We start from the raw sequence: 19,111 nt of genomic DNA on the forward strand, positions 1-19,111 counted from the left end.
CTTCATAGGCTAACCCCCTCATCTCCTGATGTGATAAAATGATAAGGTTGATTTTCCTTTGTCGTGTCGTGGATTGAACCCCTGGAGATGGGTTACACTTATGGAAGTACATTGATTTTCCAATAGATTTGCATGTTGAATGGCTGGACGATCCAAATTGGGTAGTCCTCAAGTTCGATCCCTGTTCTGGACCGGGTTAGCAGCAGGAGGGGTACAATTTACTCCTTGATGCCTGGTTTGCGAGCGAAAGGCAATGAAATTCAAAGGTCCTGCTTCTGAGCACTGTCCAAGGCCCCCTGATACAAAGCACATGTGTGAACATGAAGCAAATGCAGAACTCTGTCTGGAATCTAGCAACAGATGAGAAGCTTAATGAGGGAAAAAGAATGGGTATTAGAAACTGAAAATAAAAAAAATTAAAATGATGCAAAAATTGATTAGTTCTAAGTATTGAAATTGTGTTGCGGAAAAGTAAGTACAAACATTTAATATGTTGCTGTGAGATCCATCTTTAAAAGAAGGGTATCAGTCACTGAAAGTAAGGGCATAGGTACAGCAGGCAGTGAAGAGGGCAAATGGCATTCGTAGTGAGAGGATTTGAGTATAGGGATAGGGATCTTTTGCTGCAATTGTATAGGGTGTTGGTGAGGCCACTCCTGGAGTATTGTGCGCAGTTTTGGTGTCCTTATCTGAGGAAGGATGTCCTTGCTATAGAGGGAGCACAGTGAAGGTTTACCAGGCTGATCCCTGGGATGGCAGGTCTGTCATATGAGGAGAGACTAAGTCGGTTAAGATTATATTCACTGGAGTTTAGAAGAGTGAAAGGGGATCACGTAGAACCTTATAAAATTCTAACAGGGTTAGAGAGGGTAGATTCAAAAGGAGTGTTCCCAATGGTGGGGGGAGTCTAGAACTAGGGGGTCATTGTTTGAGAATAAGGAATAAACCTTTTAGGACTGAGATGAGGAGAAATTTCTTCACCCAGAGGATGGTGAATGTGTGGAATTAACTACACGGAATGTAGTTGAGGTCAAAACACGTGATTTTGGGAAGAAATTAGATGTAGCTCTTGGTGCGAAAGAGATCAAGGCTTATGGAGGGAAGGGAGGATCAGGATATTGAATTTGATGATCAGTCATGATCAAAATGAAGGGCGGAACAGGCTAGAAGGGCCAAATGGCCCACTCTTGCTTCTAGTTTCGATATTTCTATGATTTTCCTGCCACGCGTGCCCCAAGACTGGAAATTCCTGCCGGAGCTCAATCCATCCTTACACGGTCTGCCAAATTTCCTGTCTGGCCCGCTGTGATTCCCATGGTGGGGCAGGACCAGAAATCTGTGGCCTTAAAAACAGAAACTGCTGGATAAACTCAGCAGGTCTGGCAGCGTCTGTGGCGAGAGAAAGAAGGAGTTAATGTTTCGGATCCGTACGATCTCTAAAAGATTTAAGAACTGCTTTGTGCCTCCGCTAACGTGAGTGAGTGGGTGGAGGGGGGAAAGAGAGTAATTTCGCAATAAGAAAGTGTTTGTATCTCTTATCCTGCGGCACGATTTCCCAGCCAAATCTGATGTGACTGGAGACTTTATTTTTAAAAAGTAGCCTAAAAATAAAGACAGTAAGCAGCGACTGCCAGAGCCACATAATGTTCCAATCAGCCTGATTGTGTAGGTGGACATATGGGCCATGAGTTGAAGCTGAGATGAAAGCAGTCGAGGACATGGAAGACTTGGAATTGTTTTAAGCCTTGCAAAACGTTGACGTTATTTATTCTTGAGGTCACTAAGAATACCCTTTGTGCCACATCAGTCTGAAGTGCAGCCTGAAGCCATCCTGCTACAACACTGCAGTAGATTTTCTGACTTCTGGGGCTGTCCAGATGATTAACAAGATCCTTATTGTTAAAAGCTACCTGGTGTTTGTAGCAGCGCAGGCAGATTCATTTTTATCCACACACAGTGTCCGAACTAACAGTCAATAGATTGCAAGTCCAACTCTGTCCAGCTGTCATAGTCGTATTGACCCTTTGTACTCTGTGTATGAGGTGGCAAGTTGTACAACTGCGAGACTGTGTGCTGTTCAAACAGCCATGAGAAAGCAATCAACAGTAAGGGAGCATCAGTTACAAAAAAGCCAACCTGAGAATGATATTCAAGCTGTTCTAAATTTACAGTGTAATTTCATTAGGCTTCTGCGTTAATTGGCTCTGTGGCTAGTGTTATATTACTGCTACAAATAGCTAAGACAACTGTATGTTGTGTTCTGTTTAAGTGACACCTATATAATGATTTATAACTTACGTACCTAAACCTACGTTGAAATTTGATTTTTTTTTAAGAATATTCTTTTAATCGCATGGCAAAAAAACCGGCGTTTTTGAAACATCTAACACACTCAGAGGTTTATTTTGGAAATTTAATTCCCTAAAGCTTTCAGAGTTACTTTCAAGATGTAATGTAAACAAAACTTTATTGCCATTTTAAAAAAAAAACGTGCCATGTACCTCCAAGCTCCCGGTATGGAACTTGGCACGATCTCAGCCTTGCTAAGTGCTGTGATGAGTGAAAACAGAAATGGCAACCTCAGCACTTAATGTCAAAGGTAATAACTAGCAGAAGCAGCAGGAATGTGGCAACTTTATTTGTTCCCATGGTCAAGGCTGTGGGCAACAAAACTAATTTTTTTTTCTCCGAAAGGTCAAAATTTCAGCAGATGTGTAATTAGCGTAATGCAGTTACCAGAATTTTATCAAAATCCAATCATACTTGCCACATATTACAATCCGAAGCGTACAAGATTATTTGTAATGAAAACTTTGCCATCCTACGTGGTAAGTGAAGCACTCAACAAACCTGTCTAAAAATTAAAATTAAAAATTGAGCCTCACGAGCAGTTTGTAACACAAACGCGCTGAATGAGAATCGTACCAGCCATGATTGAATGGCAGAGCAGACTCAATCATAGAATCCTACTGTGCAGAAGGAGACCATTTGGCCCATCGAGTCTTCACTGACCACAATCCCACCCAGGGCCTATCTCCATAGCTCCATGTATTTACCCTAGCCAGTCCCCCTGGCGCTAAGGGGCAATTTGGCATGGCCAATCCATCTAACCTGCATATCTTTGGAGGAAACCCATGCAGATACAGGGAGAATGTGCACACAGACAGTGACCCAAGCCGGGAATCGAACCTGAGTCTCTGACGCTGTAAGGCAGCAGAGCCAACTACTGAGCCATCATGCCTCGATGGGCTGAATGGTCTAATTCTTCTCCTATATCTTATGGAAACCAGCTCTTAAAATGTAGAAATCGTACACATAATGCCATCTCTCTTTTGGTTCTTTTTATCTCTTAACTATAAGGCAAATTATTCATTGTTAATGAGTTATTGCACATCATGCTGTCAGATGTTTAGATTCAGGAGGTTTTTAAGCTGTAGAGTGAAGCCACAGCTAAGTTTATGCTCAAGATTGAACCCTCAAGTTAGGAACCTGAACCAGATTCAATGCAGTCTGTTGTGCAGCCACACTTTTGACACTCCCGATAGTTCACGACCAAATGAAATGTTGTATGGCTTTTAGCAGTGTGCGGTGTGATAGATTAATAAAAGCTAGTCCACACACTGGTCCAACTGACCTCTGTTTCTGTAACCCTGCAGTGGAAGATGTGGTTATTGCAGTTCCGTTTGGGAGTCGCCACGTGAAAATCACAGTGAAAGGACCCGCTCACCTTTGTAAGTTCAACTTTAAAATGCTTTCCTGCAACCGCTGAAAAGATTGAAATGCGAGCAAAATTTTGCTAGTCATCAATAAACCCAGTGTCAGTGGACACATCAGATCTGTATTGGTGCATCTCCTCAGCCTTAAACTGACTTTTCTGCTATCACTTAATTTCCATGAAGCAATTACCTTTCACTAACTATGGGAGTTGTGTCCGTACAATAAACAAGAGCCATGTAAAGTTTGGACAAAGGAAAGTTTATTTATTACTGTCACATTTACACTGCAATGAAGTTACTGTGAAAATCCCCTAGTCGCCATACTTTGGTGTCTGTTTAGTACCCTGGGATGCATTCCATCAGGACCAGGAGACTTGTCCACCTTAAGCCCCATTAGCTTGCTGGTCACTACCTCTTTTGTGAGAATAATAGTTTTTAGGTCCTTACCTGCCATAGCTTTCCTGTCTTCAATTGTTGGCATGTTGTTTGGTCGGTCTTCACAGTGGAAGACAAATCGCATTGTGGGAGCTTGCTGTGCGCAAATTGGCTGCTTCATTTCCCTCATTGTAGCAGTGGCCTCTGTGACTATAAAGCATCTTGCAACATCCTGAGATCAAGAAAGGAGCTTCTTCAAGAGCGAATGGTCCCCCGAACCAGGTGTTCTGGGGTAGTTGTCTTCCTGTGCGTAAATAAGATTGATCTCACTGAAACCTATAAAACCCTGAGGATGTTGAAAGGATGTTTCCTGTTCCACTGAGGGAGAATTTAGCCAATTCACCTAACCAGCCCATCACGCAGACCGTGGGAGGAAATCCACATAGACATGGGGAGAATGTGCAGACTCCGCACAGAGAGTGACCCAAACCTGGAATCGAACCCAGGTCTCTGGCGTTGTGAGGCAGCAGTGCTAACCGCTGTGCCGCCTGATCTATCACATCCTGTTCCTCAGGGGTAACACTGTGTTCTCAAGTCTGTAAATTAGTGTAAAAACACTTCCTGGTGCGAACAGTACCTCTGTTGAATGGGAAACATATTTTGATAAATCTCAGTCGATTGGGACCTGTTAACATCATCTAAATAAATCAGTTTATTTTAATCGTATGATTGTTAATCTGATTTATTTTATGCAGAAATGATCAACTTTGTCACCTTCTGTATAGAATGTTGCATTCAGTAATTATAAAATACATTTGCCAGAAAAGTACACTTAGTGTCATTAAGCAGCAACATTCAACATGTTTCACCTCGACTTAAATGGATTCCTGGATAACGATGTATTTCTGAAATTGTTGACATGTAATCTGCTGATAATTCCCATTTTGATTTTCAGACCACTGTGCAGTATAAACCTCTCCATATTATTTCAGGTCCCACAGCCTAGAAGCTTCCATGCCTGAGGGCTTGACTGCCTTTGATCTGTAACCAGGGCCCCTGCCCATATCGATTGCAACCCTGTCACCAGAGGCTACAAATTTTAATCAGAATTTATTCCTCCCTCTTCACAACTTTCCCAAGCAGCCAAACAAACCAAAATAAAAGCGGAAAATATTCAATTGAGTTTTATTTATTAGTCACAAGTAAAGCTCACACTGCAATGAAGTTACCATTGAAATTCCCCACACTGCGGCGCCTGTTTGGCTCATTGCACCTAATCAGCACGTCTCTTAGACTGTGGGAGGAAACCCACACAGATATGGGGAGAATGTGCAAACTCCACGCAGACAGTGACCCAAGCCGGGAATCGAACCCAGGTCCCTGGCGCTGCGAGGCAACAGAGCCAACCACTGTGCCACCGTGTCGCCCCTCTGCAGGTCAGGCAGCAACTGCAGAGAGAGAAACTGAGTTAATGATTCACAAATTCCTACAGTGCAGAAGAGGCCCTTCAGCCCATCGGATCTGCACCAACGCGTGGACTGGGGTTTTACTGGGAGGGGTGTGGGAGGGGTTGGAGAGTGGTGGTACATATCGCCCCCAAACCCTTCTGATTTAAAGGTTGGTCGAAAACCAATCAACAGAAAAGTCTGCTGTGCTTAGGCTACAACAAGGAAACTGTGGGACTCCCACCCCCCTCGCTGCAAGGAAGTCCCACCCTCAGGAGCCGCTGGGCAATTAGATTGACCGACACCTCTTGCAGTCCCAGGAGTGCCAGAACTCATTAGCGGGAGCTGCCAGGATGCCTGGGAGGGAGGCTCCAATGGATCCCAGTTTCGGGTAAGTCGGAGATGTTGGGCACATTGGGTGGACGAGGGAGGTGGGGCTGCTGGTATTGTAGTGCAGGGAGGGTGGATGGAGGGGACTGTGCTCTCTGGGCAGCGTGGTGGCACACTGGTTACACTGCTGCCTCTCAGCACCAGGGACCTGGGTTTAATTCCCAGCTTGGGTCACAGTTTGTGCGCAGTCTGTACGTTCTCCCCGTGTCTATGTGGGTTTCCTCCAGGCGCTCCGATTTCCTCCCACAGTCTGAAAGACATGCTGGCTAGCTGCATTGGCCATGCTAAATTCTCCCTCAGTGTACCCAAACAGGCACTGGAGTGCAGTAACTAGGAGATTTTTACACTAACTTCATTGCAGTGTTAATGTAAGCTGATTTGTGATACTAATAAATAAACTTAAAAAGTGTTTACCCCCTCAAGAGGTGTCAGGGACCCAGATTCGATTGCCAGCTTGGGTTACTGTCTGTGCGGAGTCTGCACATTCTCCTCCTGTCTACACGGATTTCCTTCCACACTCCGAAGATGTGCGGGTTGGGTTGATTGGGCCATGGTAAATTCTCCCCCAGTGTACCCGAACAGGCACCGGAGTGTAGCAACTAGGGGATTTTCACAGTAACTTCATTGCAGTGTTAATGTAAACCTACTTGTGATAACAAAAAAATTAATTGCTCCATATCAGACTAACCCTGTGAACGCACATCATGCTTTCCTTCTGTAACCATTGCAACACATCACAGTGTACAACAACATCCCAAACAGACATATGCTATTAATCTCAGATGATGTTAATCTTGATTTAGCCAGTGCCTAACATGGTAACCATTTGCTCCACAATTTTGACACTGGCTTCTGCTAACCATCATGCGAGGTACTTTGATCTCAGTTATCCAAAATATTTCTCTATTGTTAATCCTGCTATTTGATTAATTCAGCTAATACCAGCTATGGGTGGGGAGGGAATATTGGATCTGAATCAGTCAAGTCTATTTTTTCCTCCTCTGAGGATGTGGTGCAGTGACCCGTGTACAGTGAGTGACTCGGTGCTTTTACAGAGCATTGCAAAATCTTTCTTGCAGAATATCGGGTGGAATTTTCTAGCCCTCCCCACGAGTGAGATCTTCCAGTCCCGCTGAAGGTGACACCCCCCCCCGGTGGGTTCGCAGCGGCGGGGTGAGTGACCCATGCAGAACAAAACGGCATAGACTTTGGCAGGACTGGAAGATCTTGCCAATGACCAATGGCAAGCTGCCTCTGCTGATGGAAAACATGCTACAGAGGGGCTGGATAATGCCCTTCATAATCACTAACAGTAGATGTGATTGGACAGCACTTGCTGAATAATCCCAAGTGTGTTAACAATTACGCCAGACTTAAGATTATCAGTCGGGTTTATGATGTGGCTCACTTACGCGTGCTTGAAGCTGCATGTATTCATATGCAAGGACCTGATCTGTGCAAGCAAAAAGAATATGTCCAGACTTTGTGCCTTTTTTAAATTAAACAAAAGCCTGGGAGACATTGAATTCGTCATGGCAATGTTCAACCAATCAAAGTTGCCCCTTTTCTCAGACAGTATTAATTGTTGCTCCCTCAGAATTTTGGTCGTCTGGCATCTGTCCTGATGAGTGCAGGATGAAAAGCTTCAACAGTATGTCTTTTTTTTTATTCCAGAGGTACTCAAGTTCTCTACCAAATGACTAAAATACTTTTATGGTTCGAATGGGAATTGCACAATTTTTCCCTTTAACCATTTAGTTACAAGCCCCACTGAGAAGATCAACTAGGCCGACTAAAGCAATTCTGCACAATCCTTTTGTAAAAACAGGCAACCGTGATAGATACAGGAATTTTTAAATTTTGTTTCAAGACCCTGTTAGGGACTGAAAAGCAAAGGTAATTGAATCTAATCACAGTGGGTTGCTCAACTAAATTACTGGAGGAACCTTGTGGAAGTCATTGTTGAAACTGCAATGTGAAAAGGTGATGTAGAGGTCAGATGCAGCAACAAAACATATGCTATTATTTTAACCTGGTTATGGAGGCATCTGTATGTTTGAAGGGAGGATGATATTATAACTTTTTTCCTGATCGTTCCCCCCTTAGGTATAATGAAAATTCCATATTTTTCCTCTGCAAATAATGCTGATGTGGAAAATATAAAAGCCTTCCAAATAACTATGATGACGGAATAATGACACAGAAATACCTTGGGATCGCTGAGCAGTTACCGACTCTTAACTGTGACTGCAGACTGGAAAATGTGCCAGAAAATAGTGGAGACTGGTTGCTCCAGATCCCTGGCCATTATTGACAAGTTTCCTGGTCTTGCCTTGGCAATGTAGATGATGGTAATGCACAGATCTGGGTTAAAACTGCCTATGCCAGGAGTTACGCTCCTTATAATAGACCGGGACCCACTGTGTCAGTGGAGGTCAGCCAGCTGAGTGAAGTGTATGAACCAACTTGCAGACTAAAGGCATGCCTGGCATCCATGAACCCTAGCGACTGGCAGGCACAGGCCTAAAGTTATGGGTGAATTGGGAAAATGTGTACACAAACATGCATCAGAAGTAACGCATGTATTTGGCTGTCTTGTGCTAATAAGAAACTTCCCAATTTCTATTGCAAACTCCAGCGGGGTCAATGCAGGTAGGACCTATAGACACAATCCTGCTGTTGGTGCCTTCAATTGCCTCGGTCCCAAACTCTGTAATTCCCTCCCTGCACCTCTCTACCCTTTACCTTACTTTCCCCCGTTAAGGCACTCCTTAAAAACTATCTCTTTTACCAAGATTTTGGTTGTCTGACCTCATGGATGGGTCTGTGTGGCCTCGCTTGTCCCAAAACCATAAAATCCCACCCAAAGTCAACGGCCTTTCCCATTGTCCGCCCCTCCCCACTCGGATTTCCGTGGCGGGCAGGGTGATAAAAATCTGGCGAATATCTCCTTTTGTGTCTTGGTGTTATCCTTTGTTTTATGATACTCTTGTGAAGTGTTTTGGGGCATTTCATTGCGATAAAGGCACTATATGAATAGCATTGTTGTTATCATCTTAAGCTGGTTCAAGGACTTTCAGGCCAAATATACACACAGCCATCTTTTACTTTCCCACCTGTTTACAACAGGGTTTCATCTGGAATTTTCTAGAATTTACAGAACCATTTGTATTTGATCCAACTGTTCCATGCCAACTGTTTATGCCCCATAACAGCTTCCTCCACCCTCTCATCATCTAAACTTCTTAACATATCCTTCCATTCCTTTCTTTATTTGTGCTATATTCTCATCACTCTTCAGGCAAAGACACCCTGAATTTTCTATTGAATTTATTGGTGTCTATCTTGTATCTCTAGCTTTTTACTCTCCTACAAGTGAAGACATTCTCTCTGCATCTGCGCTACCAAATGTCTTTATTGTTTTAAGTACTTGTAGATTATTTTCCAGGGAAAAGAGTTACAGCTTGTTCAGCCCCTCCTGATAAATGTTGCATGTCCGTAGTTTACATACAAGTTTCAATGTATTCTCTCCCTCTCACAGAATCTTTGATCTCAATGAGATATTTTGTTCTCGTTTTATTTTCAGTTCTCTCCCATCTTGGTAAAGTTGGTTGTGATAGGGCAGAATTTAATGCCCTCCCCTCCCCCCCGCCACCCCAACCTCCAAACCCACAATGGGGGAGGGCATTAAATTCTGCCCTATCAGAGCAGATTGGGTGGGTGTGTGGCCATTGGAGTCCACACCACCTTCCCGCCTCTGTCCCCCGATGAATCCAGGGTGGGAAGGCTCCTTCTCACACCACCCTGCTAATTGAAACCCATAAGTGGCCAACTAAGGGTCACTTAAAAACACATAGAATCCCTACAGTGCAGACAGAGGCCATTCGGCCTTTCGGGTCTGTACCGACAACAATCCGACCTGGTCCCCACTCCTGTGATCTTACAAATTTACCCTAATCCCCCGACACAGAGTGACAATTTAGCATGGCCAGTCCACCTAACCCACACATCTTTGGACTGTGGGAGGAAACCCATGCAGACACGGGGAGAACGTGCAAACTCCGCACTGACAGCCACCCAAATCGGGAATCGAACCTGGGTCCCTGGTGCTGTGAGGCAGCAATGCTAACCACCGTGTCACCGTGCCGCACGTTAAGGGCCTCACCCTGCTGCTGATACTCAATCAGCGGCGATAGGCAAATGGTTTACCATGCAAAAAGGAAAATCCTGTCAGGTTTGTGTGCTCCAGGCATTGGGGGACTCATTGCCAGGCGTATACTGCCTGATCAAGGTACCTGGCATTAGGAAGAGGGGGTGGGGGTGATGGTGTTGGCTGCTGAGGCCACCCCCATACTGGAAAAGGAAACCAAAGAGAAAATGCTGGAAAATCTCAGCAGGTCTGGCAGCGTCTGTAAGGAGAGAAAGGAGCTGATGCTTTGAGTCCAGTTGACTGTTTGTCAAAGTGGAAGATTTGTCAAGGGAAAGATTTTATGATTTGATTTCTTATTGTTGCATGTATTGGGGATACAATGAAAAGTATTGTTTCTTGCATGCTATACGGACAAAGCATACCGTTCATAGAGTACATAGAGGAGAAGGAAAGGAGAGGGTATAGAATTTCATCTTATGGTCATAGCTAGGGTGTAGAGAAAAATCAACTTAATATAAGGTAGGTCCATTCAAAAGCCTGATGGCAGCAGGGAAGAAGCTGTTCTTGAGTCCGTTGGTACGTGACTTCAGACTTTTGTATCTTTTTCCCGAAGAGGGAATGTCCGCAGTTATGTGTGAGGTCCTTGATTATGCTGGCAGCGGGAAGCACAGACAGAGTCAATGGATTGGAGACTGGTTTGCGTGATAGACTGGGCTACATTCACAATCCTTTCCAGGGCGCTGGGAATAACTTCACTTCTCCGCTTTGGAAGAGCGCCACAGGATTGTTTATGCCCATCAGAGAGGCTAGCCAGGGCCTCAGTTTCACGTCTGATCTGGAGGACAGCAGTTCCAAGGGTGCCGCATTCTCGCACTTGAGTGACAGCCTGGGACATGTTGAATTCTGTGCTATGGGACTGACTGGCCCAGAGGTGTGTGTGCTGGAACAGTGTGAAAACGGCTGAGAACTCATTTTATTGTGGTGGCACCCATGACAGCCAGTGAGCTGAGTGATATGTCATCATAATTAAATAGCTTATATATTTTTGATTTAAACTAAACATTATTTTCAGCTGGAAATTTTTATGAAACGTAGGAACCATTTTCAAGGCAAATGCCAGCAGGAGGTTCAGCATGTGTTGGAATACTTCAAAGTTAAATAAGGAAACATTGGACAGGTCTGTCCAGCGCTGCTATTCACAGTCTGAGCTGTTCACTGTTCCCCCATCTCATCTTGTAAAGTTTGCTTTTAATTTCTACTCCGCTGTTCCAATTCAATAAAATTTTGTGCAAATGTTTTTTTTCTCCCTGACAATATACGGTGTTAAATATGTGATATTAAAAATGTGAATCTGTTTGCTTTTGGGCAAAGATCTCATGATTGTGTACGGTGTTAAATATCGACCAAGATTATCCAGCCCCCCCACCCCCCAACCCTGCCCCGCAGTGGATTTTCCAGCTGGGTTCTCCAGCAGCAGAGGTGACGCACCATTGGCCATCCATGGGATCTTCCATTCGATGACCATTCGTGTTGCTTGCTAACCATGCCACCAGGGTACCCGTTACAGCAACCAGAAGATCCTGCCACCAGGAAGTGCCAGAACTTCCCATCCCTCATGTCAGTTTCCGAATTCGGACAGCGACGGGGAATCAGCAAATATAAACATCTGGAATCGCTGGTGAACCAGGTACTTGACTATTAGCTAACTGCTGATTAACCGGTTAGTTGAGTTCATAGAATGCCTACAGTGCAGAAGGAGGCCATTTGGCCTATTGAGATTGTATTGATTCTCCGAAAGAGCATCTTACACAGGCCCACCTCCCAACCTTATCCCCGTAACCCTATGCATTTATCATGGATAATCCATCTAACCTGCACATCTTTGATGGCGGCACAGTGGTTAGCATTGCTGCCTCAAAGCGCCAGAGACCTGGGTTCAATTCCTGTCTCGGGTGACATTCTGTGTGGAATAAGAACATAAGAACATAAGAAATAGGAGCAGGAGCAGGCCATCTAGCCCTTCGAGCCTGCCCCGCCATTCAATAAGATCATGGCTGATCTGTCGTGGCTCAGTTCCACATTCCCGCCCTCTCCCCATAACCCTTAATCCCTTCACTTATCAAAAACCCATCAACCAGCGTCTTAAAAATATTTAGCGAGGCAGCCTCCACCACTTCAACGGGCAGAGAATTCCAGAGATTCACCACCCTTTGAGTGAAGAAGTTCCTCCTCAACTCCGTTCTAAACCGCTCCCCCTTTATCTTGAGGCTATGCCCCCTAGTCCTACTGTCCTTTCTGAGCGGGAAGAGTCTCTCCACCTCTATCCTATCCATCCCATTCATCATCTTATACGTCTCAATGAGATCTCCCCTCATTCTTCTAAACTCTAACGAGTACAAGCCTAGTTAAGCCTAGTTTAATATCTGCACGTTTCCCCCCTGTCTACGTGGGTTTCCTCCGGGTGCTCCAGTTTGCTCCCACAGTCCAAATATGTGTGGGTTTGGTTGATTGGCCAAGATAAATTGACCCTTAATGTCAGGGGGTTAGGCGGGTATATGTGTCAGGTTATGGGAATAGGACAGGACCTGGGTAGGATTGTGGTTGGTGCAGACTCAATGGGCTGAATGGCTGCCTCCTGCACTGTCGGGATTCTATAATACTGATTAATGAGTTAGTTAAGTTTGGCTAACTGCTGGTTAATCAGTTAGTTAGGGTTCATATAGCAAACCACTCACTGAGTAGTTAATTATGTCCTGTAGCCAGCTGATAAACATTTCAGTGGTTGAAAAACATGGGTCATTCCAGGAGAGGTGGAGAGAAAGTGGGCAAACATTTGGAGCTGTAGTTGGAATCTTTTAATGATACTCAGGCCCGCGTAACAAGGCAGTCTGCGTGCTGAGCCACCGTAAGGGTGTTGAGCTCACCATCAGTTCTGCGGTCTCTTGCCAATGCATTTTGAACGCTGCTGTCAGGTCAAATACTGGTTCACATTAATGCTTGGTGCTTGGTTCCATTTGATGTTGGGATAGCTACAAAGTCAGGGTGACAATATGAGCTGCAGCTTAAATCCAGTGATGACCTCATTGAATCAGGGTATCAGATTTGTGACCACTATATTTTGCTGCTGATTGAAATCAATCGTCATCTTCCTGAAGCCACACTGGCTATCTAGAATGTTCCATGCTGAACGAGCTTTATGTCCAACCCAAAGGTCTTTATTCTGTCTGTAATCAGTAGATATGATATGGAGATGCTGGCGTTGGACTGGAGTGAGGCACAGTAAGAAGTCCCACAACACCAGGTTAAAGTCCAATGGGTTTATTTGGAATCACAAGCTTTCGGAGTGCTGCTCCTTCATCAGGTGACTCACCAGAAGAAGGAGCAGTGCTCCAAAAGCTTGTGATTCCATGTAAACCTGCTGGACTTTAACCTGGTGTTGTGGGACCTCAGTCAGTAGATCGATCTTGAGAGAAATCTCCCTGTCAGATTCCCAACGTGCAGCAATAAAATAGAACCACTCCAGCTTTACAAACGCTGAACTTGAAAGGTGGTTATGTTTGAAACCGTCTCCTTTAATTCAAGGTAAGCTGCAATGTTTTGGAAAGGGAGAATGTGACCTCCTACAAAACCTGCCCAGAGATAAACCCATGTGACCTGGACCGTAGAGACAACAACTCAAAACTTATTGAAAGTTATGTTCAAGTTTTAATGCCTGCACACAATGGAAGAAGCAACTGGCCTTCCTGCATTCAAAGTCGTGGAGTGGGATTTTCTTCGCGACCCACTCTGTGTATCGCAGAGGTAGCCCACCATTGAGCCGTGGCATGATCTTCTGGTCTGGCTGTTGTCAGCAGAGTTTTCTGTTGAATGCACTACTTTGCGCCTTCTCAGTGGCATTGCCAACTTCTTATTGTGTTTACCCCAGTCCAACGCTGGCATCTCCACATCATGACACATTGCCAACAAGCCATTGATCATTACGAGGCTGGTCTCAGTTGGTCAGGGTGATATGTTACCGGCTCAGGAAAGGGATGATGACAAAAGGGGGCCGTGCAAGCAGGAATTCCAATCAAACTGCTCCCTCTTCTCCTCCTGGCAACCCACCCTCTCCTGTCCTAAACCGCTACTCAACACTGCTACTTCATCTCCCGATTGCTGAATCTGCCCCTGCGCTGGGGTAGCTCGTGCCATCTTTAAGCTCTGAAAGCCAGAAGCTGCAGGCCAGACGCAGCCCAGCAGTCGGAGCAGCGACCTGAGCAATCTGCCTTGATCCCAGCTGACACCACATGGAATGGACTGTGTAGAAGCAATAGGAATCTTTCACCCGACCGAAGTCATCCTCGATGCCCTCCTGCCTCTTCTCATTCCCTTCACTCTCAGGTCTGTGTGGAGTTTGTACTTTCTCTCCGTATCTGCGTGGGTTTCCTCTGGGTGCTCTGGTTTCTTCCCACAGTCCAAAGATGTGTAAGATAGATTGATTGGCCATGCTAAATTGACCTGAGTGTCAGGGGATTAGCAGGGTAAATGTGTGGGGTTACAGGAATAGGGCCTGGGTGGGATTGTGGTTGGTACAGACGATGGGCTGAATGGCCTCTTCCTGTGCTATAGGGATTCTATGACTCTGTTTCTCATTATTGTTCTCCTTGTCTGAGAATAACTGATGAACACCTTTCTCTGGCTGCTCCAATTTCCTCCCACACCATGATCTCCCACCAGAGATGTGCAGGTCAGATGGATTACAGAACACAGAACGCTACAGTGCAGAAAGAGGCCCTTTGGCCCATTGAGTCTGCACTGACCACAATCCCACCCAGGCCCCACTCCCACATCCCTACATATTATACCCACTGATCCCTCTACCCTACACATCCCTGGACATTAAGGGGCAATTTTAGCATGGCCAATCAACCTAACCCGCGCATCTTTGGACTGTGGGAGAAAACCGGAGGAAACCCACGCAGACACGAGGAGAATGTGCAAACTCCACACAGACAGTGACCCGAGCCGGGAATCGAACCCAGGTCTCTGGAGCTGTGAAGCAGCAGTGCTAACCACTGTGCTACCAATTGGCCACGATCAATGTACGAGGTTACACGGATAAGGCAGGGGATTGGGCCTAGGTAGATTGCTCTTGCAGAGGGCCAGTGCTGACTCAATGGGCCTGTAGGGATTCTACGATCTTCCACTTCTGAAATCTCCGCTCTGCATAAGATGAAGCAAGACGCAGCACGCTCTTGTTATCCCGGCTCCCCTTGTGGTCAATCCTGAAGGGTGTCTCCATTCTTAGACACTGGAAGCACATTTTCATCATTCCAGTTGTTTTCTCTGTGACACATTTGGTCTTGTGGCTTTCGCAGAGATTCCTCACTCTGTCACAGTTCAGGTTTGAAGGGGATATCCCGTATTTCTCATGAACCTGTCCTCAACCCTGCTTCCTGGAGTGAAAAGGCCTGGAATGTTGGCCTGCCCGGGTAGGAAAGTTCCCAAAGAATCTGGCTCACATCTGCATGAATCTTTTCTTGTGGTTGCGCACCAGCTGTGCACTGATGGAATAATATTCCTTGCGGTTGATTAAAACCTCCTGATTATGTTAATGGTGCTCAGATTGCCATATGTGAGCAATCAGTGGCACCCTGTAACTGAAGAGAAACCCCCTGCCGGAGAGGCAAGTGTGACTGCCCGCTCATCCCGGCTATTGCAATTGCATGGAAAATTGCACAACTCTCAACATTGGCAAACAGTCCACCCGTCATCTCCTGCCCCATACATTTACGTACATCAGACTGCACGAGTCTTAGTGTTTCTCAGTTAGCACCCTGGAGAGAGCCAGAAGCTAAAATACTGAGGGCACTGTTAACCTTCCGCGGCCACTGAGAATGGGTGGTTGCCCAATCCCAGCAGGGAGCAAGTGAGAGGCACAAGATAAATCACGAAAAGCAAGGTCCAACCAGCCGTTAAGAAGGCGAGCGGCCTCATTGCAAAAGGGTTGGAGTTTAAAAATGGGGGGTTTTTGCTGCAATTGTATAGAGCGTCGCTGAGGCTACATCTGGAATATGGTACACAGTTCTGGTCCCCTTACCTTGAAAAGGATATAATAACATTGGAGGCGATCCGAAGAAGATGCACCAGGCTAATAGAACAAGAACATAGAAAAACTACAGCACAAACAGGCCCTTCGGCCCACAGGTTGCACCGATGATATCCCTACCTACCAGGCTTACCTACAACCCTCAATTCTATTAAGTCCCATATACTCATCCAGAAGTCTCTTAAAAGACCCTATCGAATTTGCCTCCACCACCACCGACTGCAGTCCATTCCACTCACCCACTACCCTCTGAGTGAAAAACTGATATCTAATTATATATATCTAATATCTAATATCTAATGATCTAATTCCTGAGACGAGAGGGTTGTCCTAACAAGAGAGTCCTAACTTAGGTTGTCCGAACAATAGTCAGGCACTGTATTCTTTGGAGTTTTCAAGAGTAAGGGGTGACCTTATACTAATATATAAGATCCTAAGGGGCTTGACAGGGCAGATGGTGAGGTGTTTTCACTAATGGGAAAGTCTTGAACAAGGGGACATAGCTATATGATAAAGGGCTGGACATTTAAAACTGAGGTGCATTCTTCTTTCAGAGGGTGTTGAATATCTGGAATTCGCTGGCCCAATGAATCATCAGAAGTATTCACAGTGGAGGTGGATAAATACTTGCTATATCGAGGAATAGAGGGCTAGGGAGAAGTGGCACAGAAAAGGAGTTGAGGCAACATAGATCAGCTCATATTGAATGGCGGGGCAGGCCTGAAGGGCCTGGTAGCCCACTCCTGCTTCTATTTCTTGTGTTGTGTTGTGCGCAGATGCCTGCGGAGCACAAAATGGTCAAAGAAGCTCTGTCTCTGTACCCTCAGTTACATGGGTTGTTCCTCTCTGTGACCACAGTCTCTCTCCTCTCCACCTCGCTGCTATGTACCCCCTGATCCCCCTACAGCACGCTGTCACTACTGTGGCTGGTAATTATCTTCGTTCTGTTAGAAATGCGCAAGGCACCTCTCATTTCGATGAAAATACTCCAAAATATGTAGAGGAACTTTCTGCTAAACATTGCCAGAGAGAACTGACAAGGCAGCTGCAAGAATTGGGCGTTCATTAAGTTCAGCCTATCCAAAGTAGATCAAATTCCCATCAAGAGTACCTGTAACCTGCCTCTTTATACTGATCAGGTTCCCAGGCCCTTGTGTTGAAGATGTCAAATCTGAAGGAAAGTTAAGTTGCCGTGAAAGGACCTGTCTGTGCATCCAGTTATCAGCTGTAACATTCGCGTCTACATATTAAAAAATCCCAGGTTCGACGCCCACTCCAGGGCTTGAATGCAAAGATGTTGCCTGATGAGGCAGTGCAGTACGCCATACTGTTGGAAGTGAGATGAAATGCCAAACTCTGGGTTCAGGAGGCTGCTCGGGACCCCAAGCACATTTTGAAAAAGAGGAAGGGGGGGGTTATCCCTCGTGTCCTGGTCAACATTCAACCCTCAATCAACAGGAGCAGATCATCTGATCATCATCATTGCTGTTTGTGAGTGTTTCCTATATGCTAATTGGCTGTCGCTTTCCCATAAGTGCCATAAAGCACTTTGAGATTCCGGGCACCATCTTTTGTTTCAGTTCTGAGTCATTATCCACCAACCTGCCCTAATCACCTTGTTGGTTCCTCAGAGCAGGTTACTTGCACACAGCCAAGCGTGCTCAAGTGAAACCCAGACATCGGCAGGAAAGAGCCAGTCATTTTTCTCCTAATTTAACTGGCCGCTGGTATAGGGTGTTGCTTCTTGTTTGGGAGGACTGAAGGAGTCTTTCTATCCATACAAGGGATAACTAAGTCTTTGTTGACTGATAGAGCTATTTACAAGAGTACAAGTTAGAAACTGTCTCCATGCTTGCTGGGACACACTGCTCTGTCCAATACTGGACTGACTCTGAGGGTGGATCATGCACTTACACCTCTGTGTGGGCTGTACTGTACTCAGTCCCACGTTAACCCTACATTTGCTACAACCTCACACTACGCACAGCAGCTCCCAGCCTATCCATTCTTGCCTATTAAAGTACTTCACTACCCCTCATAGAGTCATAGAATCCTACAATACAGGAGGAGGCCATTTAGCCCATCGAGTCTACACCGACCACAGTCCCATTCAGGGCCTATCCCCACGACCCCACGCATTATTGTAGCTAGTCCCACTGACACTAAGGGGCAATTTAGCGTGGCCAATCCACCTAACCTGCACATCTTTGGAATGTGGAAGGAAACCGGAGCACCCGGAGGAAACCCAGGCAGGAGAATGTGCAAACTCCACACGGACAGTGACCCAGACCGAGAATCAAACCCGATTCCCTGGCTCTGTGAGGCAGCAGTGCTCACCACTGTGCCACCATGCCTCGCAATCCCGCCTCCCGTGATTGTTGGAAATAAGGATGAAATATATCAAAAGGATGGGAGAAGATTACAGCTTTCTGCCTAATCGTCCTACCTCTTGGATTGTTCATCATACAGATATGTGAAATATCTGTTCCATACAGGAAATTCAGGCTAGCAATTAACCTCTCCAAGATAATGGATGGGATTCGCCGGCCACGCTCGCCCAAACACCGGATTACCCCGCCCGATGTCAATGGACCTTTGTGTGGTCAGCCCACCTGCCTGCTGCGATTCCCATGGTTGGCAGGATGGGAGAATCCCCCCAAATCTGGAGTAAAATCTCAGAGTTGCCAATGCTTAACGTAAACTGTATAAACATTATCAGTGCAAGATTAATTCAAGGTTCCAATGAATCTAAGAAGCCTGCATGATCTTTCCTGCACTTCTCCTGCCTCTGGAGCTCCTTTGCAGGATGTTTTGTTGTTTAAAGCTCTCTTTAGTAGATAAAAACTCAAAGCCAGAGTTAATCGAAACTTGCTGAAGATTGCGGCGCCAGTGCAGTTTTTTCAACATCTCCCTGCGTGCCAGCGATCATGGTCTTCTCCCTAGTTAT

At 45.6% G+C, this 19,111-nt stretch overlaps 1 protein-coding gene across 1 annotated transcript in view; it reads left to right on the plus strand.

Annotated features, from left to right (window-relative positions):
* The window catches only part of adamtsl3 (ADAMTS-like 3), a 548,277-nt gene that overhangs the window by 303,902 nt on the left and 225,264 nt on the right, over positions 1–19,111 (plus strand). Inside the window, exon 8 of the mRNA XM_080214139.1 lies at positions 3,657–3,731. Coding sequence (XP_080070265.1) covers positions 3,657–3,731 — 75 coding nt within the window. The remainder of the gene's footprint in view (positions 1–3,656; positions 3,732–19,111) is intronic.

Source organism: Carcharhinus amblyrhynchos, chromosome 28, assembly GCF_965287045.1.
Source record: "Carcharhinus amblyrhynchos chromosome 28, sCarAmb.v2.hapA, whole genome shotgun sequence".
Taxonomy (NCBI): domain Eukaryota; kingdom Metazoa; phylum Chordata; class Chondrichthyes; order Carcharhiniformes; family Carcharhinidae; genus Carcharhinus; species Carcharhinus amblyrhynchos.